The sequence below is a fragment of the Delphinus delphis genome, chromosome 12 (genome assembly GCF_949987515.2).
Source record: "Delphinus delphis chromosome 12, mDelDel1.2, whole genome shotgun sequence".
NCBI lineage: Eukaryota > Metazoa > Chordata > Mammalia > Artiodactyla > Delphinidae > Delphinus > Delphinus delphis.
This window is the reverse complement of record NC_082694.2, coordinates 71,567,889-71,592,966: the sequence shown is the minus strand read 5'-3', so window position 1 is coordinate 71,592,966 and position 25,078 is coordinate 71,567,889. Positions and strand designations below refer to the sequence as shown.

The 25,078-nt window shown below is 37.1% G+C and overlaps 1 protein-coding gene across 10 annotated transcripts in view; it reads right to left on the bottom strand.

The window, feature by feature from the left end:
- The window catches only part of ITSN2 (intersectin 2), a 162,287-nt gene that overhangs the window by 121,625 nt on the left and 15,584 nt on the right, over positions 1-25,078 (bottom strand). For 5 of the 10 annotated variants that reach the window (XM_060027011.1, XM_060027010.1, XM_060027009.1 and 2 more), the window contains exon 2: positions 14,121-14,184. The exons of 3 other annotated variants lie outside the window; for them this stretch is intronic. In XM_060027011.1, coding sequence (XP_059882994.1) covers positions 14,121-14,151 — 31 coding nt within the window. In that variant the 5' untranslated portion in view covers positions 14,152-14,184. Of the gene's footprint in view, positions 1-14,120; positions 14,185-25,078 lie in introns of those variants that run through there. 2 more of the 10 variants (XM_060027013.1, XM_060027017.1) reach the window with 1 other exon arrangement.

Sequence of the window (25,078 nt, the reverse complement as noted above, 5' to 3'; positions counted from 1 at the left end):
TTGCCTCCTCTTCTTTCTATCACTCCGCAGAATATTCTGCTCCACCTCTACCCTTCCAGCCAACTCAGGACAACTAGCAAATAATGCTGTCCAAAGGCAACAACTGGTGGCTGTCAAAGTGAATTATGTGGTCTGTTTCTCCTAAGGATGCCACAGGCATCTTGCAATTCTATCCTGTTAAAAGATGAGTTAATCTCTTCTTACTTTTTCTCATAGAGATATACGCAGATCTTTTCTTAATCCCCTTTACCCTACTGTTCTCTCAACTCTTGACCATCTCAGAGAAACAACCTTCCCTCTCTTATCATTTGCTTTTAAAGTCCAACAACATTAGCAGAGTAATAGTAGTACTTAGTAGAAGAAGCAACTACTATTTACTATTACTTTATACCAGCAACCATGCTAAGCATATTAATATTACGTTTAATTTTTACAACAGTTCCGTGAACAAGGTTTACAGAAGTTACAGACGAAAAAAACAAAGCTAGGGAAGTTAAATAACTGGCCTAACACCATATAGCTGATTCAATTTTTAGCTAGAATCTTCCTGTACTTTAGAGTATAAGTCCAAAGTTTCTGCTCTTAACTATTACACCGCATTGCCTCCCTGACTACTTTGATATTTATTTTACTTTAGCAGTATTATTTTTGTAATTTAAAAATGACCAGCAGGGGCTTCCCTGGTGGCGCAGTGGTTGAGAGTCCGCCTGCCGATGCAGGGGACACGGGTTCGTGCCCCGGTCCAGGAAGATCCCACATGCCGTGGAGTGGCTGGGCCCGTGAGCCATGGCTGCTGAGCCTGCGCGTCTGGAGCCTGTGCTCCGCAACAGGAGAGGCCACAACAGTGAAAGGTCCGCGTACCGCAAAAAAAAATAAAATAAAATAAAAAAGACCAGCAACAAAATGTAAAGGAGATACATATAAATTGACATTTGAATATAAAAATATGTGCCTCTTTTACATGTCAGAGTAACCAAATTTTCCCTTGGAATAATGTATCTTAAAACATTGGCGGGGGGGGGGGGGGGAATTCCCTGGTGGTCCAGTGGTTAGGACTCCATGCTTCTAGCACAGAGGGCCCAGGTTTGATCCCTGGTGGGGGAACTAAGATCCTGCAAGCTGCACAGCATGGCCAAAAATAAAAAAATTTTTGAACACTGATTATATAAAAAATATGTAGAAAAATGTTAATCATGATACTATTATTTACTATTTAACAAGAAAGAAATCTATACAAAACAAAAACCAAGAACAACAAGAATGCTGGTAGTGTATCCCTATCTCAGAAAAGTAAATTCTTACAAACGCCATATACATAACATCCTCTTTCTCATCCCATGACATATGTTCCCTTTACTTGGACTGCCATTCATATCAGCGTCTTCCATTTCAAACTTTCTCTTTCAAGGTCCAGGACAGGTGTCACTTTCTCCAGGAGGTCCCTGACACCTGCAGGTCAAATTAATTGCTTCCTCCCCTAGATTCTCAAAGAGACTTCTCCATGCTTCTATAGAGCACTTAAAAAGGTTCTGTAATTGTTTGCTATCCATCTGTTCTACCAGACTATGAGCCCTTGGAGGACAAGAGCTTTGTGTGTTTATCTTTCTATGCTCAGAACTGGCAGAGTACCCAGCACAAACACTTAAAAATGTCTGGAAAAATTGGAGTAGAGAAAAAGCAGAGAGGTAAGATCAGGACTTGGGGAAAGACAAGAGTCATTTACAAATCTTTCTGTTGTCCATCCTTCACATATAGTTATATCAGCTTTCTGTGGAGGTCTTTAAAGCTATATATTCAACATGGCTAATAATCACCTATACTTTATTTCTGATTACCTTTTCAGTTTACTCAGCTTCTACCAACAAGAAACCAAGTATGTTTAGGTATGTAAACTCAAACATATTTGCTGACTATAGTCCATAAAAATTTGCCTTACAAAGTTGTTTACAGGAATGCATATCACTGAAATATAGGTGCCCACTATAATTTTTTTTGTTTTTTTTTGGTGCTACGCGGGCCTCTGACTGTTGTGGCCTCTCCCGTTGCGGAGCACAGGCTCCGGACGCGCAGGCTCACCGGCCATGGCTCACGGACCCAGCCGCTCCACGGCATGTGGGATCTTCCTGGACCGGGGCACGAACCCATGTCCCCTGCATCGGCAGGCGGACTCTCAACCACTGCGCCACCAGGGAAGCCCTGCCCACTATAATTTTAAACACTAGATGGATTTAATATTTCTAAGCCTTAAATGAGTGGATTTTTTAAAAAAATCTATAAACATCCTCTCTTAAAGACAAGATTTAAGATTAGAGTTAAAAATAAAGAAACAGGGAATTTCCTCGCAGTCCAGTGGTTAGGACTTGGTGCTTTCACTGCGGTGGCCCTGGTTTAGTCCCTGGTCCGGGAACTAAGATCCCCATAAGCCTTGCATTGGGGGTGGGGTTAGTGGGGGGGGGAGGAAGGAAAGAACAGATGTACTGAAGAACTAAAGACCTAAAATAGCTAAACCTACACACTTTTAAAATAAATACCATACACATGGTAAAGAAACCCCTACTTTATTAGTTTATCATGAAATAAATTAACCAATCATGAATCCTGTGACTAGGAAGGCAAGTAGTGTGGCTACAGAACTGATTTAATACTGTATGACTTTGGAAAAATGATGCTGATGATAAAAAAATAATGACCACAACAAAAAGGATTACAAAGATGGAAGCAACTCACCTTTATTGAGCCCTATCGGTCAGGGACTTCAAATACAGTAACTCACCGACTGCCACCACTACCTTATATATAAGGTACTACACTATTACCCGCATTTTACAGATGAGGAAACCAAAACTCATCGTGGTAAAGGAACTTGCTCAAGGTCACACAACTAACAAGTGGCAGAACTGAGATTAGAACCTAGGTAGCCTGAACTCTCTACACTACACTGTCTCCCAGTGTACATAGATAAGATGCTCACATTCTCTGTACCTTGATTGCCACCTCTATAAACAAGAGTATTACCTAACTCCTCAGGGTTGTTGTAAATACTACACGTAATATGTAACATATCCACACTAAAAAACACTAAATATCATTTTTTATCTATTAGACTGACAAAATAACAATAGCTAACATTTAACAAAACTTACCATGTGTCAGGTACTTTTCTTAAGAGTTTTACATGTATTGTTTCTATTAAGTCTCACAAGAATTCTATGAGGTAACTATTATTACTATCACTGTTTTTCAGAGGAGAAAACAGAGGCATGGCGAGATTAAATAATTTGTCCAAGGTAACAAAGTCGGCAAATGTTAAAGGCGGGATTGGAATCCATGCAGGCTTAATTAAGGGTCTTAATCTGCACCTTGATGATAATTAAAAAGAAACAGACCTACAGATATGTTGTCAGTTGATTTCAAAAAAATATCAAGATAATTCACTGGGGAAAGAATAGTCTTTTCAACAAATTATGCTTAAAGAACTGGACATCCATTTAAAAAAAAAGAATCTCAAACTTGTACCATATACAAAAATTAACTCTAAATGGATCATATCTAATGTACATGTAAGGGCTAAATTATGAAACTTCCTGAAGAAAGCAAAGAAGAAACTCTCTGTGACTCTGGTTAAGGCAAGACTTTTTAGGACACAAATGGCACAAACCATTAAAAATTTTTTGATAAATTGAACTTCATCAAAATCTAAAACCTCTGCTCTCATAAAGGCAGTGTTAAGAAAATGAAAAGACAAGCTACAGACTAGGAGGAAATATCTGCAAAACATATGTGATAAAGGACACATATGCAGCATATCTAAAGAACTACAGATTCGACTCAATAAGAAGACAATCCCTGCTTTCAAAAATGCGCAAGAGATCTGAATAGACACATCAAACGATACACAGATGGCAAATAAGCATACGACAAGATGTTCAATGACACTGATCATCAGGGAAGTGAATACAAAAACCACAATAAGATATCACTACATGCCTATTAGAATGTCTGGAATTAAAAAAAAAAATGCTGGCAAAGATGCTGGGCAACCAAAACTCTCACACATTGCTGGTGGGAAGGCAAAGAGATAATTTGGAAAAGTCTGGCAACTTCTTATGAAGTTAAATATACATTTACCATAATAACACCCCAACAATAACCCTTGGGGATTTACTCAAGAGAAATAAAGACCTATTTCCAGATAAAAATCTGTCATTTGATGGTTATAGCAGGTTTAGACATTATGTCTAAAGTTCCAAAACCTGGAAGTAACCCAAATGCCTTTTGCAGATGAATGGGTAAACAAATTGTGGTACACATTTATACAATGGAATACTACTTGGCAAGAAAGAGAAATATATGCAACGCCATGGATGAATCACAAAAGTATTCTGTTAAGTGAAAGAAGCCACAAAGATACAAAAGGCTACCTATTGTGTATTTCATTTATATAATATTCTGGAAAGACAAAACTATAGAGACAGAAATCTGATCAGTGGTTGCCAGTAGCTAAGGGTAAGGTGAAGGGACAAAGGAAAATTTTAGGTGATGGAAATGTTCCATATCCCAATCTACACGGCTATATACATTTGTCAAAACTCATCAAACTGTATTAAAAAGGGGTGAATTATATCTCAATAAACCCAACTTAAAACAAAAATATAAAGCCTCTAACACATGCCTGTCACATGGAGAGTGCTAAATAAATCAGTTTCCTTACTCAACCCAATCCCAGGGAACAACATAATTAAGGAGAAGGCAGAGCATTAAAATCTTTCTCAGGCTTTTCTTGTGATAAAGGTACTCTTGCCAGAAAATACTGAAAGTGAGGCCTTTTAGTCAGAAACCTTACGACTATTTTAAGTCTGAACAGTCTGGTTGGGGAAGCTTGAGCTGCTCTAACATACATCATCCCCAGGCAGTGACAGACTGCTATCCTAAGACTACAGAGAAGTCTGTTTCAGCAGAAGGGAATCTGTGTCAATCCTTATCACATTATAACACTTTCTTATATACTACTATCTCCTCACCTTTCTTTGGGTACCTGTTTTTGCAGTGGCCAGCTCACCCTATCTGATAATGCTTACTGCTTAGTTCTTCGTGACTCCAACCAGCAACCTTGACACCTTCATATATTGTACATTCATTCAACAAACATTTATAGGGCACCAATGTGTGTAAGGACGAGTAGTACAAAAATAAAACGACCCCCTTAAATAAGCTCAGAGACTTTCTAATATTTAAGGGACACCACAAGCCAAGAGAGTCACACACAACAATCATGATTAAATATTATCAAGATTAATGTTACTAACAGAACAAAAATGTCCTAAGTCATATGAGAATAATTTTTAAGTAGTATTCAAATAATCTTCAATTCTGAACACTTCCCCAAAGATGACCATATTAAAACATGTTATTAACGCACTAGAATTTTACAGAAAGGAAAAGTCACATAGAAATAAGAAAACTATGAAATATATGTAATTCAAAGCCAATTTTAAAATAGTTGATCCAATTCTAGCTTTCTTATTTAGAATATATACTAACAGAACCTTTTAAAGAGCCAACAGTCTATTATTTTGAACTTCAAGTAAAATATATCCTAAGGTTAATCTACATTTATTCATAAGTCTTATAGAAAGGCAGGAAAACCTAAGTTTTGGGGTTGATGTTTTCAATATTTCCTTAAAGATCTAAAATCTTTTACATTGTCTGATGATCACCTTAGAAATCTATTACAATTCTATCCACTGCCCCCCAATTCATCACTAAATTGAGAATGTGGTATTTTCATAAAGATTTCTGTCGCTTAGTCTCATCTACTGGCTCTGTCAAATATGTTCTTATTGTCTATGTAGCAGGAAAAATACAGGTTTACAGAACATCCACAGTATGCTAGATCCCATGCAATAAGTAGTGTCATCCCTGTTTTACATATATAGATATACATACATATGCATATGTTCATACACACACACACAAATAAGTTCCACATGGTTAAGCTGCATAGCTGGGTAGTGGCACAGCAGTATTCTAACACATAGTTCTGAACATACATGATTCAGAAAGGTTATATCCCACTTGTATGCTATAAAAATTAAATGATATCAGAAATAGTCTTCATTGGTACATTTCTCCAATTCAAAGTAAGAGTCAAATGATATATATTGACCCAGTACTAACTTAAATCTCTAAAACACAACTGGAATACTGGTCTAGATAGAACTGAAGTCTCAACTGTAGGGACCTGAGTAATAAATGCTTGGGTGGTTATATGTGCAGTACAACACTACAGCTGATTCTACAGGTCCAATGCTTAACAAAAATTTCTTAATTACACAGTTGAAAACAGTAACAAGCTCTAAAATTCTAAAAAGGTAATAAAGCTCTAAAATTAAAAATGGTATTTTTTTCCTCTTAAAGCCACTAGCTGTTGCTTTTCTCTCTTTCTCCCTTCTCTCTTCCACATTTTAGGCAGAGCCACTGTCATGGGCTTCAGCACTTCGTACTCACATAACCAGTCTTTAGTACCTCCACAATTTTGAGGCTGAAACAACCCACATTACACTACAATATGAAATGGTAGCAACATGTATCTGAAGTGGCCTCTTGCCTATCACCTTATGGCTCATATATCATGCCCTGTGTATTTAAAATTTCATTAAATTTTTGAAAAGCAGAAAGCAAACCTACCATGATTAAGGAAGGCTTTGGCAAGGATGATTCTGCTGGTGCAGAAGACGTCAGAAGTAAAAATCACAAATGGTTAAAAATACAATGCAATGATCTTTTTTAGTTTTGTTAAGGAGATGGGAGGCGAAGCAAACAGACTAAGAAAAGAATATCTGTTCAACAGAGCTTTCTGAGATGTATGTGCATTGTCCAACACAGTAGTCACTAGCCATACATGGCTTTGAGCACTTGAAATGTGGCTGTGTGACTGAGCAACTGAATTTTTTACTTTACTTAACTTTTATTATTTTAAATTTAATTTTTATTAATGTAAATATAAATTTAAATAGTCACATGTAGCTAATGGCTACTATATTAGACAACACAGCTCTAAGAACCAAAAAAGTCTAAAATGTCTGTGGTTAGTCTCAGGATGATAAAGTAGACATGGCAAAATTTGAAGACTATGTCAGAAGTATTTAGACAAACAGCCTGGTTTAGGGAGGGCACTTAGAGACAAGTTCCAATGATACTGGGCATGAAAAAATTTTAACCCAATCAATAACTGAGAATTTACTAAAGGAGCAAACACTGCTTTTGAAGGCTCTGTGCTATACATGGATGCTTATTTCAATAAGATCTTAAACCTTGAATTGGACTTAAATTAGATATATACAAGATTATCTTCAATATTTTATAAACTAAGTAGGAGGATAAGTACATCCTAAGTACTACAGTCTGCATTAGCTGTCAATTCTTCAGAAGTTTAAAAAAACTGACAATTCTGCAGCCTGTGGAAGGAAAACCACATTCACAGAAAGATAGACAAGATGAAAAGGCAGAGGACTTTGTACCAGATGAAGGAACAAGACAAAACCCCAGAAAAACAAATAAATGAAGTGGAGATAGGCAACCTTCCAGAAAAAGATTTCAGAATAATGATAGTGAAGATGATCCAGGACCTCGGAAAAAGAATGGAGGCAAAGATCGAGAAGATGCAAGAAATGTTTAACAAAGACCTAGAAGAATTAATGAACACCTAGAAGAATTAAAGAACAAACAAACAGAGATGAACATACAATAACTGAAATGAAAAATACATTAGAAGGAATCAATAGCAGCAAAACTGAGGCAGAAGAACAGATAAGTGACCTGGAAGACAGAATACTGGAATTCACTGCTGCAGAACAAAATAAAGAAAAAAGAATGAAAAGAAATGAAGACAGCCTAAGAGACCTCTGGCACAACATTAAATGCAACAACATTTGCATTATAGGGGTCCCAGAAGGAGAAGAGAGAGAGAAAGGACCCAAGAAAATATCTGAAGAGATCAGAGTTGAAAACTTCCCTAACATGGGAAAGGAAATAGCCACCCAAGTCGAGGAAGTGCAGAGAGTCACAGGCAGGATAAACCCAAGGAGAAACATGCTGAGAGACACAGTAATCAAACTGACAAAAATTAAAGACAAAAAAAATTATTGAAAGCAACAAGGGAAAAACAACAACATACAAGGGAACTCCCATAAGGTTAACACCTGATTTCTCAGCAGAAACTCTACAAGCCAGAAGGGAGTGACATAATATATTTAAAGTGATGAAAGGGAAGAACCTACAACTAAGATTACTCTACGCGGCAAGGATCTCATACAGATTCAACAGAGAAATCAAAAGCTTTACAGACAAGCAAAAGCTAAGAGAAATCAACACCACCAAACCAGCTCTACAACAAATGATAAAGGAACTGCTCTAAGTGGCAAACACAAGAGAAGAAAAGGACCTACAAAAACAAATCCATAACAATTAAGAAAATGGTAACAGGAACATACATATCAATAATTACCTTAAACATGAATGGACTAAATGCTCCAACCAAAAGACACAGGCTTCCTGAATGGATACAAAAACAAGACCCATATACATGATGTCTACAAGAGACCCACTTCAGACCTAGGGACACATACAGACTGAAATTGAGGGGATGGAAAAAGATATTCCATGGAAATGGAAATCAAAAGAGAGCTGGAGTAGCAATACTCATATCAGATAAAATAGACTTTAAAATAAAGAATGTTACAAGAGACAAGGAAGGACACTACATAATGATGAAGGGATCAATCCAAGAAGAAGATATAACAATTATAAACATATATGCACCCAACATAGGAGCACCTCAATACATAAGGCAACTGCTAACAGCTATAAAAGAGGAAATCAACAGTTAACACAGCAATAGTGGGAGACTTCAACACCTCACTTACACCAATGGACAGATCATCCAAACAGAAAATTAATAAGGGAACACAAGCTTTAAATGACACAATAGACCAGATAGATTTAATTGATATTTATAGGACATTCCATCCAAAAACAGCAGATTACACTCTCTTCTCAAGTGCGCATAGAACATTCTCCAGGACAGATCACATCTTGGGTCACAAATCAAGCCTCAGTAAATTTAAGAAAATTGAAATCATATCAAGCATCTTTTCTGACCACAATGCTATGAGATTAGAAATCAATTACAGAGGATAAAACATAAAAAACACAAACACATGGAGGCAAAACAATACGTTACTAAATAACCAAGAGATCACTGAAGAAATCAAAGAGGAAATCAAAAAATACCTAGAGACAAATTACAACGAAAACATGGCCATCCAAAACCTATGAGATGCAGCAAAAGTAGTTCTAAAAGGGAAGTTGAAAGCGATACAAGCCTACCTCAAGAAACAAGAAAAATCTCAAATAAACAATCTAAACTTACACCTAAACGAACTAGAGAAAGAAGAAGAAACAAAACCCAAAGTTAGTAGAAGAAAAGAAATCATAAAGATCAGAGCAGAAATAAATGAAATAGAAACAAAGAAAATAGCAAAGATCAATAAAACTAAAAGCTGGTTCTTTGAGAAGATAAACAAAATTGATAAACCATTAGCCAGACTCATCAAGAAAAAGAGAGAGAGGACTCAAATCAATAAAATTAGAAATGAAAAAGGAGAAGTTACAACAGACACCACAGAAATACAAAGCATCCTAAGAGACTACTACAAGCAACTCTATGCCAAAAAAATGGACAACCTGGAAGAAATGGACAAATTCTTAGAAAGGTATAACCTTCCAAGACTGAACCAGGAAGAAATAGAAAATATGAACAGACCAATCACATGTAATGAAATTGAAACTGTGATTGAAAATCTTCCAACAAACAAAAGTCCAGGACAGGATGGCTTCACAGGTGAATTCTATCAAACATTTAGAGAAGAGCTAACACCCGTCCTTCTCAAACTCTTCCAAAAACTGCGGAGGAAGGAACACGCCCAAACTCATTATGTGAGGCCACCATCACCCTGATAACAAAACCAGATAAAGATACTACAAAAAAAGAAAATTACAGACCAATATCACTGAAGAATATAGTTGCAAAAATCCTCAACAAAATACTAGCAAACAGAATCCAACAATACATTAAAAAGATCATACACCACGATCAAGTGGGATTTATCCCAGGGATGCAAGGATTCTTCAATATACACAAATCAATCAACGTGATACACCATATTAACAAACTGAAGAAGAAAAACCTTATGATCATCTCAATAGATGCAGAAAAAGCTTCTGACAAAATTCAACACCCATTTATGATAAAAACTCTCCAGAAAGTAGACATAGAGGGAACCTACCTCAACATAATAACGGCCATATATGACAAACCCACAGCAAACATCATTCTCAATGGTGAAAAACTGAAAGCATTTCCTCTAAGATCAGGAACAAGCCAAGGATGTCCACTCTTGCCACTATTATTCAACATAGTTTTGGAAGTCCTAGCCACAGCAATCAGAGAAGAAAAAGAAATAAAAGGAATACAAATTGGAAAAGAAGAAGTAAAACTGTCACTGTTTGCAAAGGACATGATACTATACATAGAGAATCCTAAAGATGCTACCAGAAAACTACTAGAGCTAATCAATGAATTTGGTAAAGTAACAGGATACAAAATTAATGCACAGAAATCTTCTGCATTCCTATATACTAATGATGAAAAATCTGAAAGAGAAATTAAGGAAACACTCCCATTTACCACTGCAACAAAAAAGAATAAAATACCAAGGAATAAACCTACCTAGGGAGACAAAAGACCTGTATGCAGAAAACTATAAGACACTGAGGAAAGAAATTAAAGATGATACAAATAGATGGAGAGATATACCATGTTCTTGGATTATAAGAATCAATATTGTGAAAATGACTATACTACCCAAAGCAATCTACAGATTCAATGCAATCCATATCAAATTTCCAATGGCATTTTTTACAGAAATAGAACAAAAAATTTCACAATTTGTATGGAAACACCAAAGACCCTGAATAGCCAAAGCAATCTTGAGAATGAAAAACGGAGCTGGAGGAATCAGGCTCCCTGGCTTCAGACTATACTACAAAGCTACAGTAATCAAGACAGTATGGTACTGGCACAAAAACAGAAATATAGATCAATGCAACAGGATAGAAAGCCCAGAGATAAACCCACGCACATATGGTCACCTTATCTTTGATAAAGGAGGCAGGAATGTACAGTGGAGAAAGGACAGCCTCTTCAATAAGTGGTGCTGGGAAAACTGGACAGCTACATGTAAAAGTATGAGATTAGCTCACTCCCTAACACCATACACAAAAATAAGCTCAAAATGGATTAAAGACATAAATGTAAGGCCAGAAACTATCAAACTCTTAGAGGAAAACATAGGCAGAGCTCTCTATGACATAAATCACAGCAAGATCCTTTTTGACCCATCTCCTAGAGAAATGGAAATAAAAACAAAAATAAACAAATGGGACCTAATGAAACTGCAAAGCTTCTGCACAGCAAAGGAAACCATAAACAACACCAAAAGACAACCCTCAGAATGGGAGAAAATATTTGCAAATGAAGCAACTGACAAAGCATTAATCTCCAAAATTTACAAGCAGCTCATGCAGCTTAATAACAAAAAAACAAACAACCCAATCCAAAAATGGGCAGAAGACCTAAATAGACATTTCTCCAAAGAAGATATACAGACTGCCAACAAACACATGAAAGAATGCTCAACATCATTAATCATTAGGGAAATGGAAATCAAAACTACCGTGAGATATCATCTCACACCAGTCAGAATGGCCATCATCAAAAAATCTAGAAACAATAAATGCTGGAGAGGGTGTGGAGAAAAGGGAACACTCTTGCACTGCTGGTGGGAATGTGAATTGGTACAGCCACTATGGAGAACAGTATGGAGGTTCCTTAAAAAACTACAAATAGAACTACCATATGACCCAGCAATCCCACTACTGGGCATATACCCTGAGAAAACCATAATTCAAAAAGAGTCATGTACCAAAATGTTCATTGCAGCTCTATTTACAATAGCCAGGACATGGAAGCAACCTAAGTGTCCATCAACAGATGAATGGATAAAGAAGATGTGGCACATATATACAATGGAATATTACTCAGCCATAAAAAGAAACGAAATTGAGCTATTTGTAATGAGGTGGATAGACCTAGAGTCTGTCATACAGAGTGAAGTAAGTCAGAAAGAGAAAGACAAATACCGTATGCTAACACATATATATGGAATTTAAGGGAAAAAAATGTCATGAAGAACCTAGGGGTAAGACAGGAATAAAGACACAGACCTACTAGAGAATGGACTTGAGGATATGGGGAGGGGGAAGGGTAAGCTGTGACAAAGCGAGAGAGACATGGACATATATACACTACCAAACGTAAGGTAGATAGCTAGTGTGAAGCAGCAGCATAGCACAGGGAGATCAGCTCAGTGCTTTGTGACCGCCTGGAGGGGTCGGATAGGGAGGGTGGGAGGAAGGGAGACGCAAGAGGGAAGAGATATGGGAACATATGTATAACTGATTCACTTTGTTATAAAGCAGAACACACCATTGTAAAGCAATTATACTCCAATAAAGATGTAAAAAATACATAAATAAATAAATAAAAAACCGAATCCGCCTGCCAATGCAGGGGACACAGGTTCGAGCCCTGGTCCAGGAAGATCCCACGTGCTGCAGAGCAACTAAGCCCGTGCACCACACTACTGAGCCTGTGTTCTAGAGCCCACGAGCTACAACTACTGAACCCACATGCCACAACTACTGAACCCACATGCCACAACTACTGAAGCCTGCTCGCCTAGAGCCCATACTCCGCAACAAGAAAAGCCACCACAATGTGAATCCTGCGCACCGCAACGAAGACCCAGCAATGGCAAAAACAAATTAATTAATTTATTTTAAAAAACAGCAACAAAAAAACAATGTACTGATCTTGCCCTATGAGTGAGAACACTTTTTTTTTTAATGTAATTGATCAAATACTAGATGGTAACATTAACACAATCCCTTTGTGAAGGTGGTGGAATTATTGGTGATTTTTTCCTCTTTTTTTCTTTCTAGTGTTCTTTTCTATTATGGTTTTCAATTCAAGTGTTAAAGATTATTGACTGGACCCTCTATTTCTTTATATTTTTAATTAGCTAATAAAATTTACCTCAAAATTAAGAACTCAGCATCTTTGATTTGTTTAGTGATTTAAAAAATATAATGCATTTTCTCGGGCTTCCCTGGTGGTACAGTGGTTGAGAGTCCACCTGCCAATGCAGGGGACACGGGTTCATGTCCCGGTCTGGGAAGATCCCACATGCTGCGGAGCAGCTGGGCCCGTGAGCCATGGCTGCTGAGCCTGCGCGTCCGGAGCCTGTGCTCCGCAACGGGAGAGGCCACAACAGTGAGAGGCCCGTGCACCGCAAAAAAAAAATAATAATAATGCATTTTCTCAATTATAAATAACATACACAGTAAGACGACCTATTAAGGGTAATTAATGTGTATCTGGGAAATAAAGCTATAATCAGGAAAAAAAACTTTAAAAACTTTTTATTATTGAAATTACCTAAACATTTTCCTCTAATATGTTTCCTATTAAACGACTGGGTATAGGCATACATCATCCTTTATAAAAGGGAAAATGAACCAATTTTTTATGTATATTAATAATTGAATATTTACTGGTTTAATCAGTTTACAATCATCTCATGCTATCAAAAACACCTTTAATATTCTCCACTTATGGCACTAAGCTTTTTGTCCTCCAGTTTTACAAATTAAACACAATGTTTGTTTAGTTTATTCTTAACTGCTCAAAGGCAAGCACCACATTCCAGATGATACTACAGAACATGCTTATACTGAGCCGTGGGATTTACTGCATAATAGTCTAATAGAAGATACATGCAGTGTTCTGAAATAAACTATCTAAATACTTTCAACAAGAATACTTTAAGTTTTTCATTTATAAGTTTAAGAAAAATATCTAAATGGAAATTTTATAACCTCTACCAAAGAAAAAAAATCTCATAACCTCTTTCTCTTGCCACAAGCACGAAGCCACTTACCATTCATAGCTGTGGGAAACTGAGCCATCATGGTCCTGAATTTTCCTTGCTAGCACTCAGCCATCTACAACATGAAAACATTGTGCCATTAATAACACAACAAGGGCAGATTGCAGCTTAGTGCTTCCGCTAAGGAGTAGGAATGTCTGTCCCCTTCAGCTCACACTTCCAACAAAAAACAATGCAGGGCTTCAGCAGCAGCCGAACAGACAATCTACATTTGGGGAAGGGTAGGAGATTTTGTTGAATAATGGTACTGCCTTTAAAATAAAACTATTTAAAAGAAAAACAGTCATATTTAATAGCAAATACTTAATAGAGAAACCTTTGGCATGAACCAATTTTGTAGAAATTAATTTGGGAAAAAGGAGGATTGTTACAGCTAGGCGAGAATTTATTTCAAAGAAATCAACTCTATAAATTAATTGTACAATAACATGGAAATCCATAATACTCTTCTTCAAAAAAAAATCCCCAAACAAGAAAAATATCCAAAATAAATGTAGCATAACTGTAATTAAGTTCTACAGGTTTATAAAAATGGACTAAAAGTAACTATTAAAACATGTATGTTGGGCTTCCCTGGTGGTGCAGTGGTTAAGAATCCGCCTACCAGTGCAGGGGACATGGGTTCGAGCCCTGGTCTGGGAAGATCCCACATGCCGCGGTGCGCGGGCTTCTCATTTAAATATTAACATTTTTAGAAGCCTGAGGAAAAATGTTTGCACAAGCCATCTGAACAAAGAAGGCATAAAGAGTTGCATGTCGTGGTGGAAGGTGTCACCAGAGAAGTTGGCTGAATAGCTGCCAAGAAGTGTTACAAGGCACCATATCATAGTGACTGCAGTGTAAGTCACGAAAAAACTGGTATATAAATCCAGTTTGTTCAGTTATAAATTTAATGGCTAAGAGAACAAACAGCAGCTTTTCTTCCTATAAAGCAAACAATCATCTACTAAATTTTGGCCAGATCATTGTGTGGTGAGCAAAGGGATTTAACTGTGATTAAAATGTTTAACGGTATCAGGCATCAGCAGTCTGACACATCCACCTACACAACAGGGATAAGCAAGGACTGGGCAGTAGGGATGAGCAAACCCCCAATAATGCTTGGAATGGCACTGCCAGTTTCAGTCTTCTGACTCCCAGCTTTTCTGTATGTTACCATGATAAACCACCCTCCCTCTCAAAGTGCACATTCTTTTTTTAAGCTTTACTGCAATGGAACTTTAAACCTTTTACAACACTTAGACTTCACCTGTCACTACACTCTTCTTAGGTAGGAGGAAATTTTACCCATGTACCAGTTAGTTTTCTTCACTTCTTTCTCAAAAGGTAATGTTAACTCCAGGTTTGGAGTTGCTTACGATACAGAAAAATAATACCTAAACTATGGTGGGGTGGTCAAGAACTCCTAGAGGAGGTACTGTGTAGAGCTTCAACAGGTGAGTAAGAATTAGTTAAAGCTATAATGTTAAGAACCTTGTACTTGAACCTGTGGCTGACAAGTTTTAAAAGGTTTTAAGGAGGGACACAGTCATATTTCACTTAAAATAAGACAGTCAATTGTGAAGAAAAGGCCAAGCCTGCATCGCGGAGATCAGTTAGAATATCTGGCACAGATAAGAATGCTATCTGGCACCTGATCTAGAACAGTGGCCTCAGGAAGAGAGGAGAAGGGATGAACTGGAGAAGCAAAGAAGTGTTTAAAGCAGGTAGAACTCAGGGACTCTTTAGACATAAGAGATCATGGAGAAAAAGGAAGCAAAGAGACGACTCCCAAAATGATACTCTGTGAGACTGGGTGAAGCGTGGTGTCACCAGCTAAATAAAGTGAACACAGAAGGAAATTTCATAAATCAAGTTTTGATTACAACTTCCTCAAATACAGAAATTCTACAAACAGGGGCTTCCCTGGTGGCGCAGTGGTTAAGAATTCGCCTGCCAATGCAGGGGACACGGGTTCGATCCCTGGTCCACGAAGATCCCACATGCCGCGGAGCAACTAAGCCCGTGCGCCATGACTACTGAGCCTGCGCTCTAGAGCCCATGCTCCGCAACAAGAGAAGCCACCGCAATGAGAAGCCCGTGCACCGCAATGAAGAGTAGTTCCTGCTCTCCACAACTAGAGAAAGCCCGCGCACAGCAACGAAGACCCAATGCAGCCAAAAATAAATAAATAAATTTTAAAAAATAAATAAATTCTACAAACAAGTATAACACTTTTACCTCCCCAATTTTAAATTATTACAAGTAATGTTAAACCAAAATAAGCCAAATCTTGCAAAGAAACTACTGACTTAAGATATGCAGTAGCTAGGACCCCTATTTTATTAGGAGAGAATTTTTTTCCCCAAGATTTAATTTTTTTTTAGGCAAAATATACTTTAATATATCTGAAAATACAGTTAACAATAATTTCTACCATAACTTTAAAAAAAGATTTCCTTGACTCCTTTTTGTTCTAACCTTCATTCTGCTTGATTAATTTGTAATTGCAAACTATTTACTTTGCACTCTAATATGTTTACTGCATCCACTTTTTAAAAATTAATGTTATTGGAGTATAGTTGCTTTACAATGTTGTGCTAGTTTCTACTGTACAGCAAAGTGAATCAGCTATACGTATACATATGTCCCCTCTTTTTTGGATTTCCTTCCCATTTAGGTCACCAGAGAGCACTGAATAGAGTTCCCTGAGCTATACAGTAGGTTCTCATTAGTTACCTATTTTATACATAGTATATACATAGTATAAACAGTGTATATATGTCAATCCCAATCTCCCAATTCATCCCACACCCCTCTCCTGAGATTTTTTTAAATGTGGGAGAAATCCTCCAAAAGCATTACCTACAATGCATTTTATAACTGCATAAAAGCATGTGCATTTCCAAAGATAGCTTAAAGAAAAAGCACAGGCTTACAAAAGACAAATAAGGAATAGGATCCCACAGTCACAAAGCCTTTATCAGTTAGATCTAAGTCCAAAACTTACAGATCATCTATCTAGAAGCTCTAGCTAGTCACCATGTACTCTGTGAATACAACAGAATGCCACATAACAAATGCTCAATAATCACAGGTATAATCCTGAAATAAAACCAAAAAAATAAATCAAATAATGTGAGGGGCAGGGAGGGCAAATCCCCTTAGGGAAGCTGAAGGTACTGGTATTACAGAATATTCTTCACCTGGTACATGGGATTTAGCCACCCATGCATGCAGGTACTACATTATAACATGTATGTACGTAGGTTACATGTGATTGACTGTGGTAACATCTGAATATGGTAGCATAATTTGTTGGAATCAATAAGCTTCTTTTTAAAACTTTTATATATGATTTATTTAGGAATTTTTAATGCAAAATATTACATTATCTTTGCCCAACTATATCTGGATTGTTCAGATGACTTTTAAAAAATTTATTTATATATATGTTTGCATGTGTATATATATATCAGATTATTTTCCATTATAGGTTATTACAAGATATTGAATATAGTTCCCTGTATTATATAGTAAATCCTTGTTGCTTATCTATTTTATGTATAGTAGTTTGTATCTGTTAATCCCATACTCCTAATTTATCCCTCCCCACTCCCTTTCCCCTTTGGTAGCCATAAGTTTGTTTTCTGTCTGTGAGTCTGTTTCTGTTTAGTATATAGATTCATTTGTATTATTTTTTTAGATTCCACATATAAGTGATATAATATTTGTCTTTCTCTGCCTGACTTACTTCATTTAGTATGATATTCTCTTGGTCCATCCGTAGGACCATTAAGCTTTTAAAGCCTACCATTTCATATCTGTTATGTTTATATCAATTCTCTCTGGCCTATTGTAGAATAATTACTTCACGCTTAACAATTCTAATCTATATTTGCAGAGAAATAATATCAATTGAAATTTTGAAAAATACAACAGATACATTTGATGTTTTTAAAAAAAATCAACATTTTTACATTATGTAATCATAAAAGTTACTATTTACTAAGTGCTTACTGTCAATGCAGTACACTTCATTATCTATCTGTCTTGTTCAATAGTCATTGAGAATCTAAAATATTTCAGGTTCTGTACAAGGAGCTTCACACACAGGAGCTTGTAGACTAGTCTAACAGGTGCCAGACAATGCTAGGTACCTTTGATAATACTAATAATCCTCACAATACCCCTGGAGGACGGAGATACTGTACTCATTTCACACTTGAAGAAACTGAACGATTAAATTACTTGCCAAAATTTAGTAAGTGATGAAGCCAGGATGCAATCCTAAACCTGTCTAATTCTAAAGCCCATGAACTTCCCATGGACTTTATCTGCCTTTTCCTCTCTTAAATGGGGATAATAATTAATGCTGAGTGGGTCACAGGTTCCTGCAAGCAACAGATCAACTTACTCTTGCTACATTTCTAATGGAAAAGAAACACAAGCCAGAGACGCCCTCCAACACTTAGGTCTACAAGCAATCACATACATAAATTAGGGAGTGCTAATTATTTCTTACCTCTTGGTATAACCCTCTGACAGGAGGAAAAGGATAATCAGCATCTCCCCAGTTACAGGGCTGATGTCTGTTTCAGGCATGTGTGATTGAAGTCAGCATCCAATAAACACCTCTCTCTGCTCCTTAAAGGGGGTAACATGTAATGATTGGCAATCTTGGCAGTTTGCAGTTATCATATAATTTGAACACTGTGCTAATTATCAATGGTTTTAGAATATCTATGTGGAGATTTTCCTGCTCATAAGGGGAGAACTGACATTGTTACCTTTTTAGAAACCAAGAAAATATGTGTGGTAGATAGCAGGCATAAGGCAAAGACCACTGCTTCAATTTAATATAAGCCAAATGCAATTTGGAGAATGTGGTAAATATATTCATACTAAGGCAGAGAAAAGTAGAAATGCTTGAATAGGAGTAGGAAATCCTTCTTCTACAAAGGGTCAGTAAGACCCAGAAGGAAAAAAAATTGTAGCCATTATAAATAAAAAGTAGTTCAATTAAGGTTGGATTTGTTTAGAAGCACAGAATTATAAGGAAACAATTACAGTAATTATTTAGTGTAAAACCCTCAATTTTCAAGATGGGAAAACTAAAAGACTTCTATGAGCTCATATAGCTAGTCAGTAGCAAAACTGGTCCTAGAAACCACATTTCTTATGTCCAATGCTTTGTTTTTAAGTTTCCCAACTTGCCTGATTATATCACCTGGGACATTTTCTAGTTCTACAGATTCCCAGGCCCATCACCGGGAGCTTGTGACTCAGTAAATGGGTCATTACATTAATTAGGGCATGAACCTCCTAAAATGGTCTTCCTGCCTTCCACAGAGCTAGTTTTTTCCACAACATCCACTGATGCCCTTCTACTTAAATTCCCCCACTGATTACAAGTTAAAGCCCAAACTTCTTAGTATGAAATATGGCACCCTTCAAAATCCCACCCCAATCTACTTTACCACACGCATCTCTAGACACTTCCCCTAGATTCAGATGTCCTAAGTACACCAACCTTTCTCCTTGAAACAGAGAGGCTTTTTTCACTCCTCTATTCCTTTGTAAAGAGCTGTCCCCTCTGTCACGTTCACCATACTTTCTTCTCATTCTTCAACTCCTAACTCAAATGTCACCTCTCCTTTGGAAGACTTATGTCCTCTCAGGTAGTTAGTCACTATCTCCTAGGTATGCCCATAACACTGTTCATCCCACAATAACTTCACTTATACTGTATCCCAATTTCACGTGTTTGCCTGTTTCACTTGTTCTGGACACAGACCATTTTTATTTACCTCTATGCCTAGTGCCTAAACCAGATCTACTTGCTAAACAAATGAACTGGGTAAATGAATAAGATGGTTGAGATATGGGGGAAAAAAAAAAGAAAGCGAGGGAGGCATGGAGAAAGGTAGTACTGAACTGAATACGTATGTAGAAAAGGAACTGGTAAGAAAGCAGAGCAGGCTCCAAACTACTTCCTTGAAACCCTGCAGGCATCAGAGCTGTGGATTTTAAACCAAATTGTTCCTTGCAACATGGGCCTTCTGTAACTTGTTTATTTTTTTTCTTGTAAGTACACTTTTAGAGATAAAGGTTTATTTCCCATTGAATTCTAAAGGCTTTTTATTGGGATGAGGAGAAAGGCTTGGGTTTTTCAATTATACTTTGAATTATGTTGGTTGAATGCTGATTAGTGTAAATAATTTGACTTAAGATCTGACATTCAAATGCAAGATAATCAAGTTCCTGAAGGCATATCTTATAAAACTTGCTCCAGTGCCTCCTCCACTTCATGTGCTACACACATAAAAGGCAACTCTCCAAACTTGCTGATTAGTTTGGAAAAATGTTCTTTCCCCATCTGATTCCGAAGGAGATCAAGGTCAGTTCCACGAGAGAATGATTAAAGCAAAATACCTACTTCTTTATAGTCCTTGCAGTAATATGAAACTTACAGAGTACATATATTCTCCATACCTGTTCCCCATCTATCCATTCATTTTTTCTTTCATCCACATATCTATTCATCAAACATGAACAGTCACAGAAGTCATGACTAAGCCATTAGTTTTGGCAATCTGTTGTGAGTACAGTTCCAGTATGGTGAGCTGGCTGTAAAAGTCAAGTTGAAGTAGATTAGGCAATAAACGGGAGGTGAAATGTAGGTGACTCAAGAAGTATGTTGCTAAGGGAAGGGGAAAAACAGGTGGGAGGAGAGATAAGAGGCTTTAGGAAAGAGGAAAGATTATAAGGGTTTACTTTTTAGATGGGAGAACAAAACTACTTTTAGAGGAAGACGGAGAGATTTAATTTTGAAAAGGGAAAAGGAAAGGAGGTTACCTAACAGAAAGAAGTCTGGGTCCAGAGAAAGTTGAAGTTGACAGCTCTAGAGTATAAAGTTAGACTCTGGGACAGAATAAAATACAGGAAAAGTGGTAAAGATGAATATACATAAGTTTGGAAACAGAGGAAAAGGAAGCTGAGAAAATGAGAAAGTAAAGCTTTTCTTTGCAACCCTTCTTTCTCTCTTTTCTTTGGGCCCAGACAAGAGTTCAAAGGGACAATAGTCCCAGGGGCCCAGGTGCCTAAACACAAATTTCTCTTCTCTACAGCCTAAAAAAAGAGAGGGTCACATGCAAATCAGTTCCCATGAATCAACCAGACATGTGCATTTCAACTTAGCTCATGCGTTATACATCAAAACATTTGTTAAATGAATGAATATGGGGAAAAAATTTTTAGGCAGAGGTAAAATACTACATGCAAAAGCAGAGGGAAGAGTGTGGTCTGGGAAAATAGGCAGCAGCTTATTCATATGAAACACTGAAGAGCTAACAACAATGCAAGGAACTGTAAGAACAGCTGTAAAAATAAGTATTGCATCAATACTTAGCTAATACGAACTACAGAAATGATGCCTGAAAGTATAGTCTTAATGCCTAGCTAAAACAAATGTAAATCAGCACAACCTTTCTGGAAAGGAATTTGGAAACATATTTATAGGCTGCCTTATTACAAAAAGAATTAAAGCCCCCACAAAAATACAAAACACATTTAAGTAAAAAGTAGATTACTAAATGAAGTAATATAGAAAATAAATGATCACTGTACTTCAAACTTTGGCATATGTTTGACATTTTTCATAATAAAAGCTGAAAAAGAAAACTAGCTTTTGACCTTCACGTATCTGACTTGACCACTGGCTCTCCTCCTTCACTGCTGTCCCCTACAATCACCAGAGTAATTCCCTGACTGCTTTAACACCTAGCTCACTATCTACTCTCCAGCATTATCCCCAAAAAACTCTTGGTGATGTCAATATTCACACAGATGATCCTGCCCATATCTTGGCCTTTAAGTCTTTGACCTCCTTTGTTCCAAAAATCTTACCCTCCATCTTATCTTAGCCATCTACTCCCAGCTCACAACCTAGGCCTGTTATTACCAGTAACTGTACTCTTCTGTAATCCATTTCAATTCTGCCATGCCCCTTTCACCAGCAACATCTCAACAGCCCCATCTCTCCAGTTCCCTAACTCCAACAATTCTTTAACCCTACCTGGACCTACAAACTATTGGTCTTATCAACTTTTCACTGTCCCTCAATCTTCCTTATATCCTCACACCCTTCCTGATGTCCTAATGTCCCTCCTTACCCAAATTAAATATCACAGTCCACCATTATAAGGAGTTAGTTGTATACACCCTCAACTTCACTCTCCTCTCTCCCTACATACTACAGATCTGGCAAAATCTCAGTCTTTTCTAAATCCAACTCTCTAGTTATTCCATGACTATATAAATGAAGTTGCTGACTGGTCTCACTTTAGATTCCTGAGCACTAACTCAAGTGGACCCTATGTCCTGCCTGACAAGTCCACATTTCCCTAGTCCATTTGCTTTCCCACTTGCTTAGATGACTATTTCACACTTTGCTCTTTCAGTCTCCCAGACTTGTAACATGTTACAAATACTTTTTATCCAGTTTGTTGTTGTACCAACTTTGTTATACCTTTTTTGTCAATCTTTTCCTTTATGACTACTGAGTACGCTATCATGCTAAGAAAGGCCTGTCTCACATCAGAAAATTGCCCAAATTTTCTTCTAGTACCTGTATATTTTTCCAAATTTATATATTTGATCTATCTGGATTTTTATTTTAGAGCGGAAAGACAAATATGAGTCTAAATTATTTTCTCCACTCTTGCACTAGTGATGTCTGTCACTTTTTCTGAGACCATTTATGAAATAATTTGCTTTTCCTAATTGATCTAAAATGCATCTCTTTTCTTATACACTAAGTTTACTCACAGCCTATATTTCTGTTCTGAGGGTCTTCCTGTGTACTCCTATCTCAGGGTTCTAATTACCATAGTGTTTGAATATGCAAATCCCTCTCTACTCACTATCCTATTTTTTCATAATTTTTGAGGCTATTCTCAGATGCGTATTTTTGCATCCTTCAGTAGATCCCGCCTCTTATCTCCTTTATTTCTAGGTATTTTATGGTTATAGTAAAAATGACATACTAACTTTATATATTTTTGGTATACAAGAAACATATTCATTTTGGTAAATTTATATTGCAATGAATACGTCTGGTTCATTTGCCTGCTTGGTCCATGGTTGTTTGTCTCATGACAAAAACATCAGCATACTACAATATACCTAACCAGTACCCCTCTAAACTGTCAAAGTCATCAGAAACAAGTAAAGTTTGAGTAACATTCACAGCCAAGAGGAGCCTAAGGAGCCATGACAATTAAATGTACTATGGTATGGGATCCTGGAACACAAAAAGGACATTAGGTAAAAACTAAGGAAAAGTAAATAAAGCATGGACTTTAGTTAATAATAATGTACCAACATTGGTTCATTAATTGTAACAAATGTATTGTACTAATTTACCAATAATGAGTAGAAGGGTATATGGGAAACTCTGTACTATCTGCTCAATTTTTCCTGTAAATTTTAAACTGTCCAAAAAGAAAAGTGTATCCATTTTTTAAAGAAGGCAAATACCACAGAAGTAGAAGGTTTAAGGTAAAATATGTGCCTTTAACTTTGGCAACAGTCATCCAAAACAAAATACCCCACTTGGCCCATTTGTAAGAACTTATCTTAAGAAAATAATCCAAAGGAGGAAAACAGAATGCAAAGATGCATATCACAGTGTCATCAACAGTAGAAAAAAAAATACAAATAAGGTAATTTATCTAACAGAGAAAGGAACAAGAAAATAAAGTTATATTAACTTAGAATAATATACGTCTATTTACAAATGATAATTTCAAGGCCACAGTAGATAGCTAACGTTTATGATACAATGTGTTTCTAAAAAATACAAAATTCTAGAATAGGATACAAATATTCAAAATTGTTAGCACATGTCAAGGATTAGAAGAAAACCTCTTGAGGGAAATGTATAATAAACGTTTATTATACATTCACTAAATAATAATATTCATAACAGTTTTATTTATAATAGCAAAAAACTTGAAACAACCTAAACATCTGAGAACAGGAGTATGGTTAATAAATCGTAGCCTACTACTAGATAAAAACATCACAACCATTAAAACTTATGAAAATTATGAAACAACACATAAAAAAAATTCTTCCATGTAACGTGTAGACAAAAATCTACACTATGATTACAACTACGTAAAAATTACATATGGGTGTGTGTGCGTGTGTATAAACAGTTCAAACTCTAGCACCTACCTCCTCTTCCTGGAGGTTGGTGAGTGGGGCTGAAAATTCCCACTCTCTAATCCTCTAGGTCTCTCTGGTTGTTCAGCCTTATGCTGAGGCTATCTAGGGGTGCCCCTCTCAGTCACCTCATTAACATAAGCTCATGTATGATGGAAAGCAGATTTCCTATCACTCAGGGAATTCCAAAGGTTTTAGGAGCTCTGTGCCAGGAATCAGGGACAATGACCAAATATATTGGTATTACACTACATCATCTTTTTTTTTTTTGCGGTACGTGGGCCTCTCACCGCCGCGGCCTCTCCCGCTGTGGAGCACAGGCTCCGGACGCGCAGGCTCAGCGGCCATGGCCCACGGGTGCAGCCGCTCTGCAGCACGTGGGATCCTCCCGGACCGGGGCACAAACCCGCGTCCCCCGCACCGACAGGTGGACCTTCAACCACTGCACCACCAGGGAAGCCCTACACTACATCATCTTTTAACCCTATAGCCAATATCAATCACCCAGAGCCTCTCCCTCGTCAATTTCTTCGTCTATTTTAAACAATATTAAGTAACAAGTCTGTTTTACCAAAAACATTTATCTGAAATTACCAACCTCATCTCAAATCCAACCATGCTACATCCAGTGCTAAAACAGGAAAAGTATACTCCACACACACCATACTGCAGAGGCCTAAAGAGACTGAATCCAAACTGATGCCACACCAGAGCAGGGTCCACATGGGAGAGCTTCTACC